Source organism: Aristolochia californica, unplaced genomic scaffold, assembly GCF_029961685.1.
Source record: "Aristolochia californica isolate CCGP_79_NKW_82.1479 unplaced genomic scaffold, dmAriCali1.0.hap1 SCAF_2, whole genome shotgun sequence".
Classification (NCBI taxonomy): domain Eukaryota; kingdom Viridiplantae; phylum Streptophyta; class Magnoliopsida; order Piperales; family Aristolochiaceae; genus Aristolochia; species Aristolochia californica.
Window position 1 is genome coordinate 6,373,854 of NW_027181881.1, and position 21,518 is coordinate 6,395,371.

A 21,518-nucleotide genomic window follows, 5' to 3' on the forward strand; every position below is an offset into this window, starting at 1 on the left:
GAATCCATCGATGATGAGTTGGTAAACCTTGATGTCGACCGGCGAGCAGCGACCGGCGGCCGTACCGATTCGCCTCTTTTACGGCTTTTCGGATTATTAAATAATTTAATTGGAAAACTCCTCTAACATGACCAACTGACACGTGAAGAAGAAGTGCCCAAGACAGGTGCCTTGTGGAGCGGAGAAAAGGACACCTGGCCTAAACAAATAAGGAAAAAAGAGAAAAAGCAACCGAAAAATCAAATTTTAAAACCGTTAAGAAGGCGATGCTTCAGCCTACGTGTTACATTTCTCGTCTCTTCGCTGCTTTCTCTTCTCGGTCGGTCGCTCCTTTCTCTTCAGTGTTCTTGGTCGATGGCGTCTCGGTTCCTTCTGCTGGTTGGTGCACTTCTATTGGTTTCTCATTCTGTGAGATCCGATGGTAAGACTTTTTATTGTTTAATAGATGAGATTGATTTTAGAGACTTACATTTAGACTCTCTCCTTCTTCTTTTTTTTTTTTTTCCAATCGTGGTATTAGGTCGTAAGGGTATTTTAATGGGCTTTGCCGAGTGAACCTGCAGTTTGATCCTGATTCCATGGGATCTGATTTGTTCCACAGGTTGGTTTTCGAAATAGAAGCGGCCGAAATCCTTTTAAAAAAAAAATGCAAATATGTAAAGATAACCCCTTCTTGTCGGAGCAGGTGATATTTGTGGGCTTTTTAGTTTTAGACTGTGGTTGATCAGGGTGTCGGTCTTTGTTCTCATGTTGATTCTTGGAATTTGGAGGCAGTTGGATCTGATGAGAGTTGGATCCGGTGACATTACAGCCAGAGAGTCCCCAATTTTAACATAAATCTGTGATTTTGCTTCTTTGCGCTTGTCAATTACTCTTTTGAGTCTTGCAGCTCTAGCGATCCTGGCTCAATTGGGATATACTGCTGCTAGTTATGTTGGTTGTAGTCCATCCTGTTTTGTCAACTAGATTCTCATAAGCAACACTGCGAGTCAGTTTATTCAGAAAAATGAGTCGGGGATAATTTTTCAGCTTATCCTCAAATTCTGGAATATGAAAGGTATTGCTACTCTATAGATGCTCTTGACGGTTGCCATTAATACGGCTGCCAAGATGTTTTCTGTTTCTCATCTTACTGGAAGAAACAAATATAGAAGATTTTCTACTTTGTCCTCACTTTTATCCACAGAATACAATATTTTGACCGAGAATGTTGAGTAATGAGCAAATAAGATGATGACTAATCATCCTAATCCAACTGAACACTGAGTGTCTTGTGGGGTTTTGGAAGATTCAAATGAATTAGAATCCCACATGGAGTTGGTATGTGAAAATGATCAAGCCAAGTTTAATGAAAAGGAAGCTGGCTATTGATTTTCTTTGGAAAGTTCAATATAAAGTGAGTGGACATCATTTAGAAGTCTCTATGTACTCTTCATGAAGGACTCTACATATTAATTTGGCCTCCCTTAAGCATAAAAAGGGGAAGAGGGGTTGTTGGCTCTCTCATAACCTAAATTACTCAATTGGAAAGAGCTCTTGGTCCTCTTCAGTGCCACTTCTCATTTTGAGAGAGTCAATACTTATAATGTTTGTGAAGTTAAGGTCTTTTATCTTGTGCTATTGTGTTTATATTGTTAATAAAGAAAGAAATGGTTGCAGCAATCTGTCTTTCTTCTTCTCTAGATGCTTATTACTTATTTCTTTGTTTTTCTGACTAAGTAACTATAAGAGTTGGTATCTATCCCGCATTGGAAAATGTTTGGGAAGCCAAATGGCATATAAGCTTGAGCAATACACCTCTAAAGTGGCTAGTCATTTTAAGGATGGAACAGGGTTCAAAATTATCATGGTGTTAGAGATAGGTTTCGGCTCAAGCTCCTGTCCACCTGGTCCCAAACTCATCAGTAATGTTTGATGGTCCCCTTAGAATCAAACTTAACCATAGTATTTGATACACATCTGATTACATGCTTAGTGTATCTGTTTATTGCTTTGAGAATATGCATCTTAACAAATCTCTTACATCACATGTTTGAGTACCTCATCAGGAACTTTTATTTTTAAGTACAAGATGTTCTTTATTTTGACATTCTGGTAATGCCTATTGTATTCTTTTACAGACGAGGAAGAAAGACTTCTTACTGGCATCAACAGCTACAGGGCAGCCTTAAACCTATCTGCTCTTACGGGGAATGACAATGCTGATTGTCTAGCAGATCAAATTGCTGAGGAGCTCAAACACCAACCTTGCACAAACACAACTGGAGCCAATACTGTACCTGGGACAGAGGACCAGTTCCCCAACTATCCCCAGTATCTGGTGCGCTGCCATCTCAACATAACAAACACTCGAGATGGTGCTATAATGCCAGTTTGTGTGCCTGGTCTGGCATCGGATCGCGTTCTCGCTAATTATACTCAGAGCCAGTACAACAAATTCTTGAATGACAGCCAGTTTACAGGGGCAGGGGTTGCTACAGAAGACGATTGGATCGTAGTTGTGTTAAGCACAAACACGCCCTCAGGGAGCTTTGTTAAGGCTGAGACATCTGACTCTCGAGCAGCGGGTTGGCGGTGGGGATTGTTATCTTTGGTGGTTGCTTCGGTTATCATCACGGTGAATTGGGTGTAGATGCTGAGTGTAGATAGTAGTCGTCCAGACTATGCACATTTTCCTGTGTATCTGTTTTTGCGGGGATTTTACCGGCTAGCTTGTCTCGTCGCGAACAGCTTGTCCCATCCTGTTCGCGACGATGCGTTTGATTTGTAATACGGAAGAATGTTGTAGCAATGAAAATCCATGGCAATGCTGCGATCTTGGTAATTGCCTTAATCTTCAGTTTGAAATTAAAAACAAATGGCATGGAAAGGAGTGTTTGATGGAAGGAGATTGGTTGTGGTTCTCTTTTCCCCCCATTGAGAATAATCAGCAAGAGTTGTTGTGTCAGACTTGCTTGGCCATAAAGTTCATCGTCTGATATGTCTCTTTATTGGATTAATTGTGAGGAATTAACCCATCAGCTGAAAGTAGCTGCAATGGAAACCGAAGTAGTCTTTTTAACTGTTCCTGGCATTCCCTCAGGTGGGTCTTGTTGGTCTAAAAGATCCCCACAAAAAATATTAGAAACGATTACTCATACTCACTTAACTGAATGATGTGCTCGAAGATTGAAATGTTAAAATGCTTTACAGATTCAACGGATAGCAAGGTAAAAAACCAAATTAGCTTCAAATCGGTGCTTTGATCTATTGGTGGCCTTGAGACGATGACAACACAAATGGGATAAAAGTAGTAGACTCAATAAGGTTAACATCCTTCTCTGATACCCAAAAAAGTTCATAGAATATGTGAGTTAGACGTTAAAAAGTTCATAGAAGAGATAGGAAATAAGAGATGGAAAGGAAGGTTGGAGAAAAACCCAAACTAGGTGCTGCCCAAGAGAGCACAAAGCAGCCTCATAATGTGTCCTAGTCTTCGGAATCATAATGTGACTAGCACTTTGGATCGTTTTCCACACTGCAAGCTGAGCCATCTGAACAGTTGCCGCTTAGATGCCACAAATTTTACCCACAAAGGAATTGTGCCATTCTTTGCAACTGGAGGCAACATTACTTGACCAAAGCAACCTCTAGGCCATGTGGTAGAATTAACTCTTTTTTCCAATCCTCCCCTCAGACGAGCATATTATCTTTAAAACATGTCTGCAACCCCTTCTCCCATTTTCTTCAAGTCATCTTCTGACAAAAGGGTCTTCTTGCCGCCATTGCCAGCTTTATCATATGGCTGTGCCATCTTTCGCAGGAACTGTCAACATGCGCAAAACCATTTTAGTACCCAATACGAGTACTTAAAGCAAAATTTTGTGAGACTAATATTCATAGTTATTTTACGTACATCACGTGCAATATGTAAAGCCATATCGGTGCTCAGATTCAGGTGTGCATCACGCAGATGTGACAATATCCACCCCGGTAACTTAGAACGTTTGTCATGGCGGCTATATCTGCAAACAGAGATCAAGTGATTCATCTTTTTAAATAAAATAAGAAAAAATTTAATGAGAAAAGAGAGGAAACAATGCCAACATGGCAGCTCACAGAATATACAAAACACCAACACAAAGCTGCTCAAGTAATTCATTTTCAACTTAAGTACAAATTGATTTTAAGGCGTTAGATGACAGTATTTCCTCCCTTTCTCAATAAATTCCTCATATTTAAAAAAAATAAAGGCACAAGATAATAGTTAGTAAATTTACAATTACAGGACATTAACATGTATGGAGGTTAAATTATATGCAACTGTAACAAAAGATAACTACAATCATGCATGGGTAAGTAGTGCAGAACTCGAACAAAAACTTTTTTATGAGAGAAAGTATGCAGATTACTTGGAGGAAAAGGCAAACAAAATGTGAGAATATAATAAGAGCTGGAACCAAAGTTAAATATAAACTTTGTGATTCCTAGGATACACATTTATTAGTGAAAGGGATACCAAGTACCAGAGACAAATTAAGGTACTTTCCGGATGCCCATTCCACAATGCTGTGCTTTCTGTATTCTGATAAACTATAACAGCCTCTCATTCTCTCCACTCCATGTTTTTTCATCTCTGCTTGCTATTTTCATAAAGTCCACGGGCCCAATGAGACAATAAAAACAAAACAAAGAAGTCAAATGTGTCCAGGATCTCCACCTGTAGGAACCTCTCTTCCTCTTTGATTTGGGCCTGACACTTCTTTCTGGGGTGCTGCTTTTGTTTCTGACTCTGTTTCCTCTTGTTTGCCTTGTATTTGTATTTTCTCTCCCTCAGGAGCTCTCTTAATGAAATCCATTCTCATTGTTATTAAAAGGAAAAAAAAGTGTTCAGGAGTAAAATACAGTCGCCATTGACCAGGACGGTAATCCACCATTATTATACACTATATTATATCTACACGTTTCTGCGTTGTCAGAATTTTCTCCGTTACTTTCAGTTACTATACAGGAGATCAGATCTGTACACCGTAAATGTGGCAACTCAAGCCAGTCATATGAACACATTTTGAGCAGAGAAATGATTTCTTGAGGTCAGGTGCTGGGAATATCTTGCTAAGTAATTCATCAAGTGTAGAGGTTAGCTTCTTCCTCTCACATGTTAGATCTACAAATTTGACACCAGTGGTGCACACACCAGTGCTGAATATTATACAAATATATGCATTAAGTATAAAAAAAGATATCAGACCTTTTGTCAGCAAAAATCATCATTCCATAATCAGCTTTTGAACGAATGACACGGCCAACACACTGAGCAGCTTGCCTCTGCATATGAATCAGCCAATGAATGACTCTTATAATTTGCAACCAGTATTAAATGGATTAAGTGAAGTATTTTTCATCCAAGAAGACTTCTTCAAAATGGCATACCAGAGCATCAAAGGTCAAAAAGTCTCCTTCTTTTATTTGAAATGTCTCTCTTAAATACTCTAATCTTGCAAGCAATATTCTGCAGCAGGAAAAAAAAAACAATTTATGAAAATCAAAACAATATCTAGAAAAGTTGGCGGACAAGAATGGAATCTCAGCATATTAAGAGTGAAAGTAAGCGATCTGCACCTGCTCAGAGTATACTGAAACGGTACCCCAAACATGATAACAAGTCTACCATAATGCCGATCAAAATCTATACCTTCAGCAACCTTCCCCCTGCATAAACCCAATGATGATGCAAGCCATATAGTACATAAATACATTTTTTTTTTGACAAAAACTGATCATATATGCTTCTCAGCATAGCTAATGAGGATTTATCCACATCAGGCAGTCTCCTACCCACTAAAATGGAAAAGCATTGGTTTAATGTGGTTCGATTCAAGCCCCAAGATCACCTAATTAAGACATGGGGCAAAAGCAGACATTTTCCAGATTATTATGAAATTATTTTGACATTACATCACTCTCTCCCAAAGCTTGAATCCTTTGGGTTGGATTCATGCCCCATGGTCACCTAATTAAGATATAAAACAGAAGCAGTCCTTTGTACACTATCTAGATTATTATGAAAATATTTGGACACTAGGTAATTCCTTCACAAGTCTGAATCATTAGGCTGGGATCTGATTTTATTGTTTAAGAGAATCCTCATATGATAAAAAATCAAGAAAGATAAACTAAAGAAAAGGAACAACCTGGCAACAGAGAAAAACACAGCACCTCTCCCACAATCGCAAGCCCTACGATAGTTATCCAGAGCCAAAGTAGTTTCTACCACATCTTGGGTTTCAATAAATACTAGTTTATGCTGCATTACTTCCTGCAACAAAAGGGTCAGACTTCTCAACATCCAGACCGACATCCTGACAAAATAAATCAGGCATTCATATGATTATGCAAGAAAACAAGGCATCAACAACCAGAAAATACGTGGAAGTATCCATAAAAAAAAATGTACAAAAGTTTATGTGAAGGAACAATCACAAGCAACTCTGATAAACCAAAAGCCCTTTAGTTGAATTGCAAGATTTAAACCAAACAGTGCTCCGAGAAAGAGACATGTAAGAAGAAGCAGAAAGAAGAGAAGTCTTCCCTAATGCAATAATATTTTCTCTGAATGTATATCTGGTAATAGTTTTACCTGTAAAATACCCATTTCGTTCCAGCTATTGACAATGCCATCCATGTAAGAATAACTGACAAAGAAACAGACAAGGCCATCTGGAACAGCAGCCACCATTTCTAATAGAAGTCTTCCATAATTCCTCACAACACCCGGATCACTACGCATATCAAACTTTGTACTAACAGGAAGTTGATCACTGAAATAGCACCAATACCAGAAATCGGCAATGGATCACTGTAACCTTTTGCTTCTTATAAAATTTCATACCATTCTAAAAAATATTCTAAAACTACGGCTGTACAGTATAATTTGACATAATATCCTAAATGTCAAATAATAGAAAAGTACAAACAACAAAATAGTATAAGGGCTCAAACCTGCCACGAGTGAGAACCATAGGACATATGCAATCCCTTGTCAAAGACATTGTGAAACTCCGGCTAATGACTGGATTGAAGTTAAGAAGACGTGGGTATAGATCAATAGGGCTTAAAGTCCCAGACGTGATAACAACTGATTGGAACCGCTGGAAGACAGGTTGAATGGCAAGAGAAGCATCATGGCAGCTAAGCTGGGTCACCAAAGAACATGTAGGCAGACTTTGAAATGAGATACAGAAATAGATAAACAAGGACCTCTAACTCAAATGAGAAGCATGATTGACTGATCATAGAACAAAAAACTGGGGGTGCTCACCATGAATAAGCCATCACTCGGCAAATCAACAACAAGATTGGAAATTCATGGCCACTTAATCATTAACCCTATATGACATAAAATGCACTACCCAACAGCTATGAAGAAATCAACTAATTCTATCACTTGATTTCCATGAGTCAATTTCCAATTGTTACCTTGTTGAGTAACAGGTCATTCATGGCAGTATTCATGCTTGGTAGATTTTGGTTGCACATGAATGGCCTACATCTCAGAAAGTGTAGCCATTCACTGCCCCCAAGAAGGCCCTTTCAGGAGGACTTTGACAAGGGAAGAGAAGCTATGAGATTACCTGTAAAACAGGGTCCGGTATATGTGGCATTCTCTCATCAAAGGGTTCTATAATGATAGAGAAACCACGAGTGTATGTTCCAACCAATGTTGCAAAGTCACAAACAGTTTGGATGTATAAAAATTCATCTGTGTCAGTTATTTCAAGGGTCAACATGAGAGAGTGCAAGCGATCATAACAAAATTTGAGCATCTTTTGGTCAATGCCAACTTGAGAATTGACTGAAGCAACAAAACCAACTGGACCCTCAGTCTCAACATTTTCAGTTTGGAGACGCCCCTTTAGGTATTGAACTAATCTCCGTAACACAGACAAAAAATGTTCCGCTCGCCGAATATTTCCAGGCACGGCTTCTTTTAGAATATCATCAGGCAAGGCAGGATTGGCAAGCCAGGTATTCGTTACTGCAGAAGGAGAATAGGACAAGGACTTATTGAAAGTAATGAAATTTGGACACAATCCAATAGAGACTAGAAGTTAGCACCTACTTGGTAAGTTTCCTCTTTGGGCCAAACCCTCCACAAGGCGGTTGTATTCTGCACGTAACCTGCCAGCATCTGTGGCTTTGAACCTTTCTAACAGATCAAACATTTTAGGAATTAATCAACAGCAAAGCACCATTAAAATAATATGTCAAGAACCTCAATAATTATCATGGCTCTTTTTACTTATCCATAACTGACCTCACCTCTAACCTATGATACAAGAGATAATTTATGATATTTTTGGTGCAATTTGATTCTCCTCTAAACATCTACAACAACTTCCACTTAAAGAACCTCACACTCATGCAACAAAATTGAAGAAAAGAGTCATTTAGAACAGGCCATGCCTTTCAATCTCCTGCGCCATCTTGTTAAGATTCCTGGTGGCCCCATCTAGTGTCTGTTGTCTAACACTTACGCTGAGGGCCTCGATGCATACATTATCAATATTATGTGCTTCATCAAATACAACAACAGATTCTCTCTGCATTTCTTTTGAAATTATTCCTGCCACCTAGAGAAGAAAAATAGATCTACATGTAGTTAGAAATATACCATCGAATACGATTAAACAAAATGGAAATGTCAAGTCCCAACGGAGAAGAAAGAGAAAGTAATGCATGTTAAGGCTGATGAGATTGAAGTTAGTATTGGCTATCTTGCTAAGCAACAGAATCAAGTGATTAAAAGAATATCTCAACCTTGGGATCAAGCAAATACTGATAACTATAGACCACGACATTGGCATACTGTATCATATGCCTCGCCAAGTAGTAGGGACACCAACCCTTGTCCTTGCCAAAAGTGCGAAGATCCTGCAACGTGTACACTCCCGGGGGTAACATGGCGGCCGGCCCTGCCTTGTCGTACTTCTCAAAAAAATCACAGGTCGGAATGTTAGGGTTTTCTGCAGCAAGTGCTCGGACCCAGGACGCAGTAAGTTTTCTACACGAGGCATCAACAGAATCACGCGATTCAGCCGATTGGACTCTGGGGTTGATGCAAAGGTTCTTGCGAGAGGAAAGGCCAAGCGCAAGGAACTGCGGCACTGCCCCGGAGAGGTGGGTCTGGATATGGGAGTAAAGAAGCTTGAGCTCGGCTAGGGTTTTCTCCATCTCATGAACTGTCCGTGTGCAGTAGATGAGTTTGGGGGGGCTGGAGGGGTGTGAGAGGGCATAACTGATAATGAGGGACAGAAGGGCAATGGTCTTCCCGGTGCCGGTTGGCATCTCCAGGAGGCAGTGGCCCTTGGCATCCAAGGCCCTTTTTAGGTCTAGCATATAAGCATACTGCTCTGGGTAGATGTGTGAGTAGGGGAAGTATACAGTGATATCCTCAAGCTGAAACTTCATTTCTCCAGCTGTAATTCTTTTTTCAAGTCCTGCTTCTCTGAAAATCGGCAGTTTCAGGTTTATTCACTGCTATTATTGTCTCTGATACATCTGCTGCATTTTGACAGTTTTATGTTGATCTCACAATGGTAGCATCCTTGTATACGCCACTACTAGAGCTGTAAACTCACAGGCTCTCGTCCTGATACTGAAATTCAATATATGGTCTGTTTGCAGAAATCCCAATAACTAAACCTGAAAAATAAATGATCAACTCACTATAACTAGCAATATAATGAAAAAATATTTGAATTACAATCTAGTGAGTATTTACCTTTCTTCCATGAATTTTGAAAGCACGAGTTTTACATACAAAATCAGATGCATTCTAGAGCTCAAGGATAACCACAAGCAATACAAATTAGTAACAAGATCAACAATTTCACATCAATAACATTCCATTCGCATGATTGGTGCTTAGCAGCTACATAATTTCTCCATAATCAATCAAGCAACACAGATGGTTACAATAAATGAAGCACATCTGACTTAAGACCTGACAAGTTAGCAAATATATATATTTAAAAATGAATAGGTGCTGAAAGTAGAACTAAAAACAGAAATCTTCACACCCTAAATCTAAATGGACCATCAACAACACATTACAAGAAAGACATTGCTGAACAAAATGCCAATTCAAATCCAGATACATTAACTAGCAAACACATTGACTAGCGAACGGAATGCTGAACACATTAAGAGCGAGTTTGTTTGTTGAACAAATGAAAGCAACTTTATACAAATCATTGAACATTCAAGTCACATTGATTCAGATGAATAATCATGCACCCTGATTCTCTTGCCAGTAACAGCATACTTCGGACGCTTTGCCCTCTCCTTTGTTCTCTGATAAACCAAATGCCTCCAATTTCACCAAAACAAGGGATAAGGAAACGCAAGAATCAAGAATGCAACAAGTAGATGTCAAAATGATGGGTTAATCGAACAATAAAACAAAAAAGGTTCAATAGAAGTAATAACAAGCTCGAAATGAGGGGAAAAAAATATATATAAAGCAACCAACCTTTCGGCGAGAACGTAGCTGATTCTTGGAGGTTTTGATCTGGTTTGGCAAGATTGGGTATATTTGTGTAGATGTGCTAGGGTTTTTGTTCGATTTTCCGAGCGGAGAAACAATGGAGAAAGAAGGGAGGAAGAGAGGTTTTGACCTGGTTCGACGAGATGGAGGTGATTGCCTAGACATGCTATGTTCAATTTTCAGAACGGAGATAGGAGGAGAAACAGAGGAGAAAAAACTCAGAGCGACTTCTAGCGACGTGGGAGTGTGAACTGAAGCATGAATACCATTATCGGTCTCGTCAACAGCAGCGGTCACTGGGTTAGCATATTATTCCTTCTTGTCTCTAATTTCTGTAACCCAACTATCCCCTCTAACCCAAGACATAAAAAGAGAGTGATTCTTCTATCCTTCGAACAATTCAGCACTGTTTCTATTCAGCACTGAGAAACAAAAGGTATGCTTCTCCCTCTTCTTTTCTTCTCTTTCCTCCTATCTTCCTCTCTTAAATCCCTTTTTTGTACCTGCACAATTTTTGTGATGACCCTCTTCTTCTCTGTCTAAAAGTCTCTTTACATTTCTAATTCCAAAGACATTCTTTCTCAACTCTTTCCACAAATCATCATCTCATCTCTATTCCATCCATTTTTGTAGAATAACTGAATCAGATGCTAGATTAGTTGTTTTTATGGGAAAATGATTTTAGATAAGGCCCAGAAAGAGCCATAGTTTTGATTGAACCTAGTTGATCTCTTCCATGTATGAATTAGTGAATGAGCCAAGATAACTTCTAGGTTTCTAGTTTCTATTTTCGTAGTTCTAATGGACATCCTTTTGGGTCTTTCAATATACTAATGGACAAAGTTGTAAACATAGTTTTAATCCTTTTGTTGAAGCTTTATATTTTTTGGTGTTTACTATGATGGCTTTAGCTTTATCATGCTTGGAAACTACCTCAATTTTTGGGTAGTTTCTAGTCCACAAAACCTTATTCCTAACGTTTATGAGAACTATTGCATGACTATTTATCTGTATATATATTTTGAGGTCTATGGCAACTAAGGGTGGCTTTGAACCGAGCCGGCTCGCGAGCTGCTCTAGTTTGTCTCAGTTTCGGCTCGGTTCGAAACGTTATATTTCGAGCTTGAGCCGAGCTCGAACTCAGGGATGGGCTCGTTTACATTAACGAGTCGAGCTCGAGCAGAGCCCGGTTCAGCTCGTCGGCTCGCGAGCCGACTCGTTAATATAACGAGCGATTCAGGATCGTGGATCGGGGATCGGGAGACCTCTTCGATTCGGAAAATTTCTCTGCGAAACCCATACCTCCGTCTGCCATTTCCATGCCGTTTCAGTGTGATTTCTTGCGGAAATTGCTGTACGTCGGCAGGTATTCAGGGGAAATGGGGGATTTGGTCTTCAAATCCCTCGTTCTCCCTCTCCCTCTTCGATTCCTCGATTTATTCCTCTACGATTTCTGTCTTCCTTCCTCAAAGATTTCTTTCCCGTCTTCCTCTTCGATTTCTTCATCCAAGCTTTTCCTCGCTGACGAGACGAAATCGACGGTCCGATGGAAGGAGGTAAGATTTTTATTTAATCTTTCTGTTTTTTTTTTCGTCGCCGAGCTAACCTAAAAAATCTCTAACTCTCTTTTCGTTTCTCAGCTTCGTTTCTCAGCAGTGCTCCTTCATTATTGGAAAGTTTTTTTGGATATCCGAACGGCACACTCTGTTTCTGTAAGCAAACTCAGCTCTGTTTTTTTTTTTTCGATATTTCCAGCTGACAGTTCAAATACACTCGGGAAGAAATCATTGTAAGAAAACTGGTATGAATTTTATTTCATGATTTTAAGTGTTGATACTGTTTGATTTTTTGAAATGGTGAGTTCTTGATTTAAGGGTAGAATGTAAGAAGATCATTTTATACAGATTGTATAAGGTTGACCTATTTTATTCTCTTAATTTATTTTTTTGCTTGAGTGTGCCACAAATTGCATTCTAGCTGGCTGAGAGCCAGGACACTTCATACTGAGCTAACATTCAAGAAGGAAAGGAAGGGTGGGGGAGAAAAATCCCCCACCTTGTCATTTGTTATGTTTTTGTATATCTCAGAATGACTTACTAAGCTCAATTGCTATAATGTTTGGAAAATAGTTGGTTGGTTGTCAATGATTTTTTTGCTCAAATTCCATTGTTCTTCATAAATGAAGTTAATATTCTAGAATTTCAAATATTTTTATGTTGTGGGATCTTGTTTTTTTTTTTTTGCCTTCTTATTTTTAGGTGTCTGGCCTCTTATAAAATTTTGTACGTTTATCATATATTTCAGCAATAAACAGCAATGGTATTCAAATTGTTACTTGATATATTTTAGCAATGGAATTTTATTTCATGATTTTGAGTGTTAATAACATATTCTGTTCAATAATACTCTATTATAGTTAATGGAATCAGGAGCTTTCTTAATTGCATCCAACTTCTCTTTATTATAAAAAAGAATAAAAAAGTTAGTTTTTGTCCTTCTTTCTTAATTCTCATTGAACTTATATCTACTGCTGTTCTTGGTATAGTGGGGTATTGAGGTTGAATTTCATTTTTTTTCATTTTTATCATTAATTTCTTGGTATTGAGGTTGAATTTCATTTTTTTTCATTTTTATCATTAATTTCTTGGTATTGAGGTTGAATTTCATCAGAATATTAGAAGAGAATGTTGGTGTGCTTATTTCCTTATCTTAGAAGTTTTTAAATTTATATATAAAAAAGGATCGGTATATTGGACTGGAAACTATTGGGTGCAGGGCTACTGGCTCAAAGAGACCTCGCTGCATTGAAAGACAAGGGTCGTTCCCGATTGTCACAATGTCACGTACCTTCCTCTAAGAATAAACAAGTATCTTAAATTATGTGTAGGATCTTTGTTGTTCGGATAACTTTCTTTTCTTTATGTTTTTAATTTGTAATTTTGTTTTTTTGTAGAAGTAAGAATGTCAACACCTCCTCAATTGACATCAATAATTAACACTAGTTCTAGTGTAACTATAAATAGTGACTCAACTCCACCAGAGTCACTACCCTCTGTCATAGAAGTGGGCCCAGATGAAATTACCATAAATGAGGATGAAGGTGATTCTACTCATACCTCCAAAAGACAAAAAAAGTCTCATGTGTGGTTGGAATTCAAAGAAGTATCACTTAATGGTACAAAAAAGGCTCGGTGTGTTCATTGTAAAATCAATTTGAGTGTTTTTAATAGTGGAGTGACCACACATATGAGTCGACATTTGAAACGTTGCACTAGTAGAAAAGTGGCAATGAGAAAACAAAAAACCTTAAACTTTCAACCAGTGGGAGCGGGGTCTAATGTTGATCAGAGTCCATCTGGACTTCCTTTTATGGATTTTGGAGGAAATTATGATCAAGCTAAAATGAGAGTACTCATTGCTCATTGGATTCTTATGCATGAGCATCCATTCATGATAGTAGAAGAGGAGGGATTTAATTTTGTAATGAAGATGGCAAATATGAATTATGAGAAAATATCCCGGAAGACTATTAAGTAGTGTATGGAGGTGTATGAGGCCAAGAAAAAAGAAATTGAAAATTTTGTTAAAAGAGATTAACAAGATTAGTCTTACCACGAATCTTTGGAAGTCTCAAAATAAAAAAATTGAATACATGGTTATTACTGGGCATTTTATTGACAGTAATTGGAAGCTACAAAAACGAGTCTTGAGTTTTGTGCATGTTCCTCCTCCTCGTCGTGGCGTTGATATAACAGATGCTATTTACAAGTGTTTGAAAGAGTGGGAGATTGAAAATAAAGTTTTTAGTATTTCAGTTGATAATGCTGCATATAATGATGTTTGTATCAGAGTTTTGAAACAAGATTTTTCAAGGAAAAAAAATTTGGTGTGTGGTGGAAAGTTGTTTCATGTGCGTTGTTGTGCTCATATTTTGAACTTATTAGTCCAAGATGGTCTTGTTCAGATTAAAGATATCATTGATAATGTGCGTGAAAGTGTCAAATTCATAAATCTGTCTGAGGTTAGACTTCGCACTTTTTCTGAAATTGTACAACAATTAGAACTTGGTGAAAAGAGGTTGGTTATTGATTGTCCAACTCGTTGGAACTCTACTTATGACATGTTGTCTTCTGCATTAAAATTCAAAGATGCATTCTCTAGATTAAAAGTTAGAGAACCAACATATGATTGTTTGCCAAGTTTTGATGAATGGGAAAAAGTTGACATGGTGTGTGAGATTTTAGAAGTTTTTAATGCAGTTACTAATATAATTTCTGAGAGTGACTACCCTACTTCTAATTTGTACCTTAGTGAGGTATATAGGGTAAAAGAAGTTCTGGATTTTCATTCTACAAATAAAAATGTTTTCATTAGGACAATGGTTAGTAGAATGAAAGAGAAATTTGAGAAGTATTGGGGTGAATGCAATTTATTGATGGTTGTTGCTTCAGTTTTGGATCCAAGGGTCAAATTAAAGTTGATCAAAATGTGTTTTCCAGTGATATATTCTATGGAGGAAGCTACAATGAATATAAATTTAGTTCGACGCACCTTATATGAGATCTACGATGAATATGTATCCTTATATAATGTGGATATTAGAAATGAAGAGATTGTTTCAAGTACTAGTAGCTCTATGGGTGTTTCCACAAGTCGTAGGCCTTCATCAAGTTCAGGTTGGTCAAAGTTGATGAGTTATATGAAACAAAAGGATGCAGTTAATTTACCAAGGTCAGAATTGGAAATTTATCTTGAAGAAGGTGTATATAGTTGTGAGAAAACTTCACAATATGATTTTGATGTTTTAGAATGGTGGAAAGTGAATCATATGAAATTTCGAGTATTATCTAAGATGGCAGTAGACATCCTTGTAATTCCCATATCCACAGTAGCTTCAGAGTCTACATTTAGTGCTGGTGGTAGAGTAATAGACTCATATCGTTCTTCCTTGGCACCAAGTACAGTTCAAGCTTTGATTTGTGGCAGTGATTGGATTCGGGTTCTTCACGGTGTAAAGAAAAATCAAAAGGTGAATTTCTTTTATCAATTCTTTATTATGATATTTTTAGTATATTTTTTAGTTTTATTTATTAAAATTTTGTTTTATGATTACAACCTGAGAAAAAGAGTGTAGAGATAATGCTACTAGCTACATGATTTTTCATGTTTCTCTCATCATGGTAATTTTAATATTTTTAACGACATTAAGTAACTAGTAATGGAAGAGTATTTTTTTATCTGACAATAACTAATTTTATTTTTTTGTTTTTGTCGTAGGTGGAGATTTTGCTCATGCAGGGATGTATATTATTTTCTAGCATTAAGAGAAACAATTATAGTTTGTAATTTTATAATGGATTTATAGTTTTTATTTGGGTGATTGTAAATTGATAGTGATATTTCATTTAATTTTGTTGTGTTTGATTATTGTATGAAGTTTATTTATAATATTATGTAGTGTATGAAGTGTTTGGACTATTTTATGAAGTGTTTATGGAATGTATAGATAATTTTATGGAGTGTTTATGGAGTATTTATGGAGTGTTTATGGAGTGTTTATGGAGTATTAATGGAGTGTTTATGGAGTATTTATGGAGTGTTTATGGAGTATTTATGGAGTGTTTATGGAGTATTTATGCAGGTATTATGTATATTGATTATGTCCAATTTTAAGTAGAGGGCCGAATTTTATACAGGTATTATATACATAGATTATATTCAATTTTAAGAAGAGGTTATGCCTCAATCTTTTACATGTATTATATATATAGGTTATGCTTAATTTTTTGTAGAGGTCATGTCCAATTTTATGTAAAATGTATGTATAATTTTATATATAATTAATTTGATATATATTTTTTGAAAATTTTTAAATGTATGTTGAGGCTCAAGTTCGGCTCGAAGCTCTGCTCGAGCTCGGTTAAGATTTTTGGGCTCGAGCTCGATAACAATTTTAGGCTCGAGACGAGGCTCGGCTCGAAGCTCGGCTCGAAATATTTAAATCAAACTCGGCTCGAACATAGGTTCGGGATCGGCTCGGCTCGATGCCACCCCTAATGGCAACAATTCAAGACAAAAGAATGATCAATCAAGTTGCCAAGTTAAGACTTGAACCAAAAACTCATTGAAGATTATTATTGTAAAAAAAAAAAAAAAACTTAGACAAGAGATGAACAAAGATTTGAAGAGTGGAGTCCAGGCATCATTAAAAAAATCTCAAGAACTCTAGCTATGAAAGTAGATAACTCTCCAAATTCTAATTCTTAAGTACAAGTATGTTAGAGACTATTAGGCATTCATATTTTTAAATACATACTTAAAATCATCATATACATGTTATAGAAAGGTTTTGGAATTATAATGTAAGTTTTTACCAAATATGAACTTCGATTAAAACTCCAACCTCATGCTTTTGTATTATATCAATCTTTGAAATAAAGAAAAAGCAATAAGGCATGAAATGTTTTCAAAAAATATGTTTTTAGTTGCATATAAATATTTGAAAACTTCAAGACCCTTAACCATGCCAATTTCATGCATAAGGGGGGGTTAGTCCACAATGAACTTGAATTGAAGTGAAGAATTGAATTGATTCAACTTCAATTCATGTTTGGCTGTTAGTGTAGACGAGTTCAAATGGGGGGAAAACAGATTTTAGTGTTAGTGCCCCCAAATGAAAAGTATCATATAAAGAAGAGAATGAGTAACCTTTTATAATATACTTAAATAGAACATATACCTAAACATATAATTCACCAAAATAAATATGGTTACTACACTTATAAGTGATTTAACGTGTGGTATTAGAATATATTAATATCCTAATTAACGAAAAACTATATTATATTACTTAATAATTATAATTTATTATAAATTAAAACAATAATTACATGAGACTAGAATAAATTATTTAAAATAACTAAAAATTTTTCAAATTAACATAAGTGAATATAATAAATAAATAAATTATTTGTAATAACATAAGATATAGTTTAACATTAAAACTCACTATTTTAATACAAAATAAATAAATACATAATAAATAAATAAATATATTAATTTGTCAATAACATAACATATATTTTACATATTATTAATTAATAATATATTAAAAAAAATGAAAAACTAATGGTTTAATTAATTGGATAATTAAACCAATTATGACGATGGTTTAATTTTTCCTAACTTAGGAAAAATTAAACATCGTCTTCCTTAGTGTGCGTCGTCTTCCTCAGCGGCGAGCCAGCAGGCAACGGCGATGGAGGCGACGCTCTGACGGTACGTCAAGAGGGAGAAAAGAGGGAGGCCGAGAGAGAAGAGAAGTTGGGAGGCCGAGAGGCTCTGCAACAGAGGGTCGGCCTCCCGTGCTCTGCGACGGAAGTCATGAGGGAGAGGAGAGGGAGGCTGAGAGGAGGGAGGAAGGCCAACAGGGGGGAAGAAAGGGAGACCGAGAGAGAAGAGAAGTCGGGAGGCCGAATAGCTCTGCGATAGAGAGTCGACCTCCCGTGCTTTGCGACGGAGGTCGAGAAGGAGCAAAGAGAGAGAAGACGAGAGGAAAAGATGGGGCAAAAAATCGTCGGGAGACGAAGACCGAGGGAGAGGGAGAGGAGAACAACGAATGTGGAGAAGTTTTTCGTTTCGGGGGGGGGGGAGGCAGAAGCAACGCGCATCGTGCGAGGAAAGTTGATAATTCGCAAAATAGGTAGGAATCAACTTTCTCCCATATTTGCTTGAGCGAATGAAATGGTGTAATCTCACTTCAATTCAATTCTTTCTACACTAACGCAATTTTTTTATGAACTAAGTAATACGGGGGGAATTCATTCCACTTCATTGTGGACTAACCCCCGTAAAACTCATTTTTGTACACTGGTGATAGATATCATTAATCATCCAATTAGAAGAATGATCGACCATATTGAATGCTACTCTATAGGATTTATAAAGCATGATGGATCATTGAAGGCGCATAGTTGATCATCTAGTGTAGCACGATGGATCATACAGAATACAACCAATCCATTTTATAAAGCATAATCGATCAACCTATTTATCAAAGAGTTGAATGGTTGACTGATGCCATGATCGATTATTGTGCTATAGAAAATAAAAAAAAAATTGCCGTTACAAAGGCATAATTGATCAATGAAAAGGCGTGATTGATAAACCCTTTTTGTAGTTTTTTGTAAATGGTAAAAAATGGCTACTTTGGTTAGAAAACTTATAAATAAGCTCTCAAACTTGTAGAGGAGTATCCAGTGAGCTTATATTGGCTTATCAAACCTCTCGACAAATACTTTGTGCTTCAAATTTTGATTTTACCCTTTTAAATAGAAAACTCCAAATTTACCTAAATCATCCAATTTCTCTTTACATTCTTACTATTCATAGTTCCATTAAGCTTTGTACACTTTTTTTTCACATGCTTAATGATTTGGAAGTGTTGAATTTCTGGAAAAATAAATAAATAATTCATTAACTTGTTGTAATTTGAGTACAATGAACCTCTATATATAATAGAACAAACAAGTAAAATCCAATTACAACTAAACTATTATTGACCTAGTTATACCCAAAGTTAAACACTAAAAGATAAGTCCTAGAATAATTGAACAACTAAACATAAATAGAAAACTAACATAACTAAAACACCTTTAATTGAGATTATTTTGTGAGACCTCTTCCTATGAAACTCCTGAAAGGCTCTACCATATTAATTGCAGTTTTGTCAGAATTTTTTCCTATGAGAGATGTATAATACTCTTTTATAGTTGCCCTTCCACACTCCCCCTCAAGCAGAAGTTTATAACTTCAACTGCTAATGAAAATGATTTTTGGTCTGCAATCTTCATTGGCTACAAATTTTCATAAATGCAAAATTTTTTATTTTTTGTTTTCCCTCTTTCTTGAATATTTTAATCACATAAAAATTACCAAAACATGTAGTACAAAATACCTCTTTTGTGTACTACTTTTTCTTCTCCCCACAAACTAGGGATAAAAAATACATAGAGACCCAACTTAGATAAAATACAATATAGGAGAAGAAAATCACTCCTAGTCGTATGACAAAGCGTCATACACCAGTCAAAATAGTCATAGTCTGAAACACACTCCGCTCAATTTTAAAGGCGAAAAAATGACTCAAATTTAGGGTACAACAAAGAGACATTTTAAGTGTAGCTCACATACAAATCACCTCTTGGGTAAAGACTAAAAGATTTGACTCAAGCTAGATGTTGGGCACACTCATATACCTTTTAGGTACTGAGTCTAGGTATTGCTATGAAGTGGTGAAAACAAAAGATGATAACTGAAGGAATACTAGAGAAAATAAATTTACCCGAAAAGAGGTAACTACGCAATACTCATACTTCCAAACTAATCTATAACATGACTTAAAAAAAAGGGGGGATATTATAATGGTAGAACTTAATAAATTTGACCAAGTATAACTTTTGTAGGGTGACCATAATGTTTGGAGTTGACTATGCGTAAGATATACAACTAAGTAACAAAAACATCAAATTTGAAAACAACATCAAAGCAGGATATTGTATATTTTGAATGAACACGTCATAGAGTAATTAAATCTTATCAAAACTCTCTAATTGGAAGACAAATTTGGAAAAAAAACTAGGATTCTAGAATAAAAGGAAACTCAATTCACGTCAATACATGGAGATAAAATAACAAAAGAATATATTTTTAGCAAAACTGACCTTTAGTACTTCTGATATCAATGTCTCCAAAAAAATATAGCTCAAAATCACAAATGGTACATTGTTAAAGAAAATTGACTCAAGAGTTTTAATTTAATCTCCAATTTTACATAAAAATCTTTGCTCTTGAATTTGTTATGACCACTTGATTTACTTCGTTCTATAGCATAACCCTTTTAGACATCAATGAGAGTATCTCCTACCTTATAAATCAAATTGGCATGAAAATTGATCCTTCTAAAACTAGGCTTCAAAATCTCTTATTAAAGTATAATATTTCTTCATGAAATATACTTCTTTTGAGAGAGAATCTGATAGATTTCAACATGTGCAATTTGGTCGAATTTAGTACTCTTTCTTCTTTGGCCAGAATGACCATTGACCCATTCGAAATTAGTATCCCCATCTAGAAAACTTAGATTGAGAATTGGTTTAATAGGGTAGAAAATAGATTTATAAATCTTTCTTTTGACATATACCTCTATATAAAATCTCATTCTTGATGTGATAAAACACCTCGAAAGTTAAAGCTTTCTATTGATGCTCGAACCTCTCTTGCAATATTACCTTTGCTGCTTCAAATATTGAATTCTCTTTGTGGAAAACTTCGATTGGTAAAATTATTTTTGCGTTGGAAATTAGACTCAAAGATATTTTCATCAATATATAATATTTAATATGACAAGTTCAGTATGGAGGTGCCCACACAAAGGAAATGAATCCTAAAGAAAAAAGGTAGAATACGAACATAAACTACCAGAAAAGATAAATCAGAAAAAAAAATCACATGACGTTTGTGGGTTGACCAAGTCAACTCACAGAATTTGCTCTGATACCATGTTGAGTTTCCATAAAAGTGAAATATTTCACTCACTAGTTTTAATTTGAGTACAACGATCTTCTATTTATAATAGAGGAAACATGTAAAATCTAATTACAAATAAACTATCATTGTCCTAGTTACTCCTAAAATTAATCACTAAAAATAAATCCTAGAACAATTGAACAACTAAACATAAATAAAATATTAACATAACTAAAATACTATTAACTAATACTCTTCTATGAGACCTCCTGTAAGAGTCTATAAGACTCCATCATATTAATTGTTGTTTTGTGAGAGTCATGTAAGAGTCTTTCATACATGCTCTGCAACAGTAAGCTTGAACCTCACTAGTAGAAGTGCTATTTTTCTAAAAGAAAGTTGTAAGTTTCATTTTTCCCTTTTGTATTTTTACTTTCTTTACAAAAAGTTTTCTAGTACCTTA

At 36.1% G+C, this 21,518-nt stretch overlaps 2 protein-coding genes across 2 annotated transcripts; one reads left to right on the forward strand and one right to left on the reverse strand.

Annotated features, from left to right (window-relative positions):
• The first annotated feature begins 268 nt into the window (after window positions 1–268).
• LOC137955686 (uncharacterized GPI-anchored protein At3g06035-like) lies at window positions 269–2,839 on the forward strand. The gene is made up of 2 exons (XM_068802753.1): window positions 269–421; window positions 2,121–2,839. The coding sequence occupies exons 1-2, from the start codon at window positions 355–357 to the stop codon at window positions 2,630–2,632; spliced, it is 579 nt and encodes a 192-aa protein (XP_068658854.1). The 5' UTR covers window positions 269–354; the 3' UTR covers window positions 2,633–2,839.
• Window positions 2,840–3,181: 342 nt separating this feature from the next.
• Window positions 3,182–11,066, reverse strand: LOC137955378 (general transcription and DNA repair factor IIH helicase subunit XPD). The gene is made up of 13 exons (XM_068802291.1): window positions 10,514–11,066; window positions 8,800–9,684; window positions 8,446–8,612; window positions 8,102–8,184; window positions 7,614–8,017; window positions 6,982–7,175; window positions 6,620–6,800; window positions 6,174–6,298; window positions 5,602–5,691; window positions 5,413–5,491; window positions 5,231–5,307; window positions 3,896–4,004; window positions 3,182–3,805 (listed from the first exon to the last, which is right to left on the reverse strand). The coding sequence occupies exons 2-13, from the start codon at window positions 9,448–9,450 to the stop codon at window positions 3,692–3,694; spliced, it is 2,274 nt and encodes a 757-aa protein (XP_068658392.1). The 5' UTR covers window positions 9,451–9,684; window positions 10,514–11,066; the 3' UTR covers window positions 3,182–3,691.
• Window positions 11,067–21,518: the final 10,452 nt, after the last annotated feature.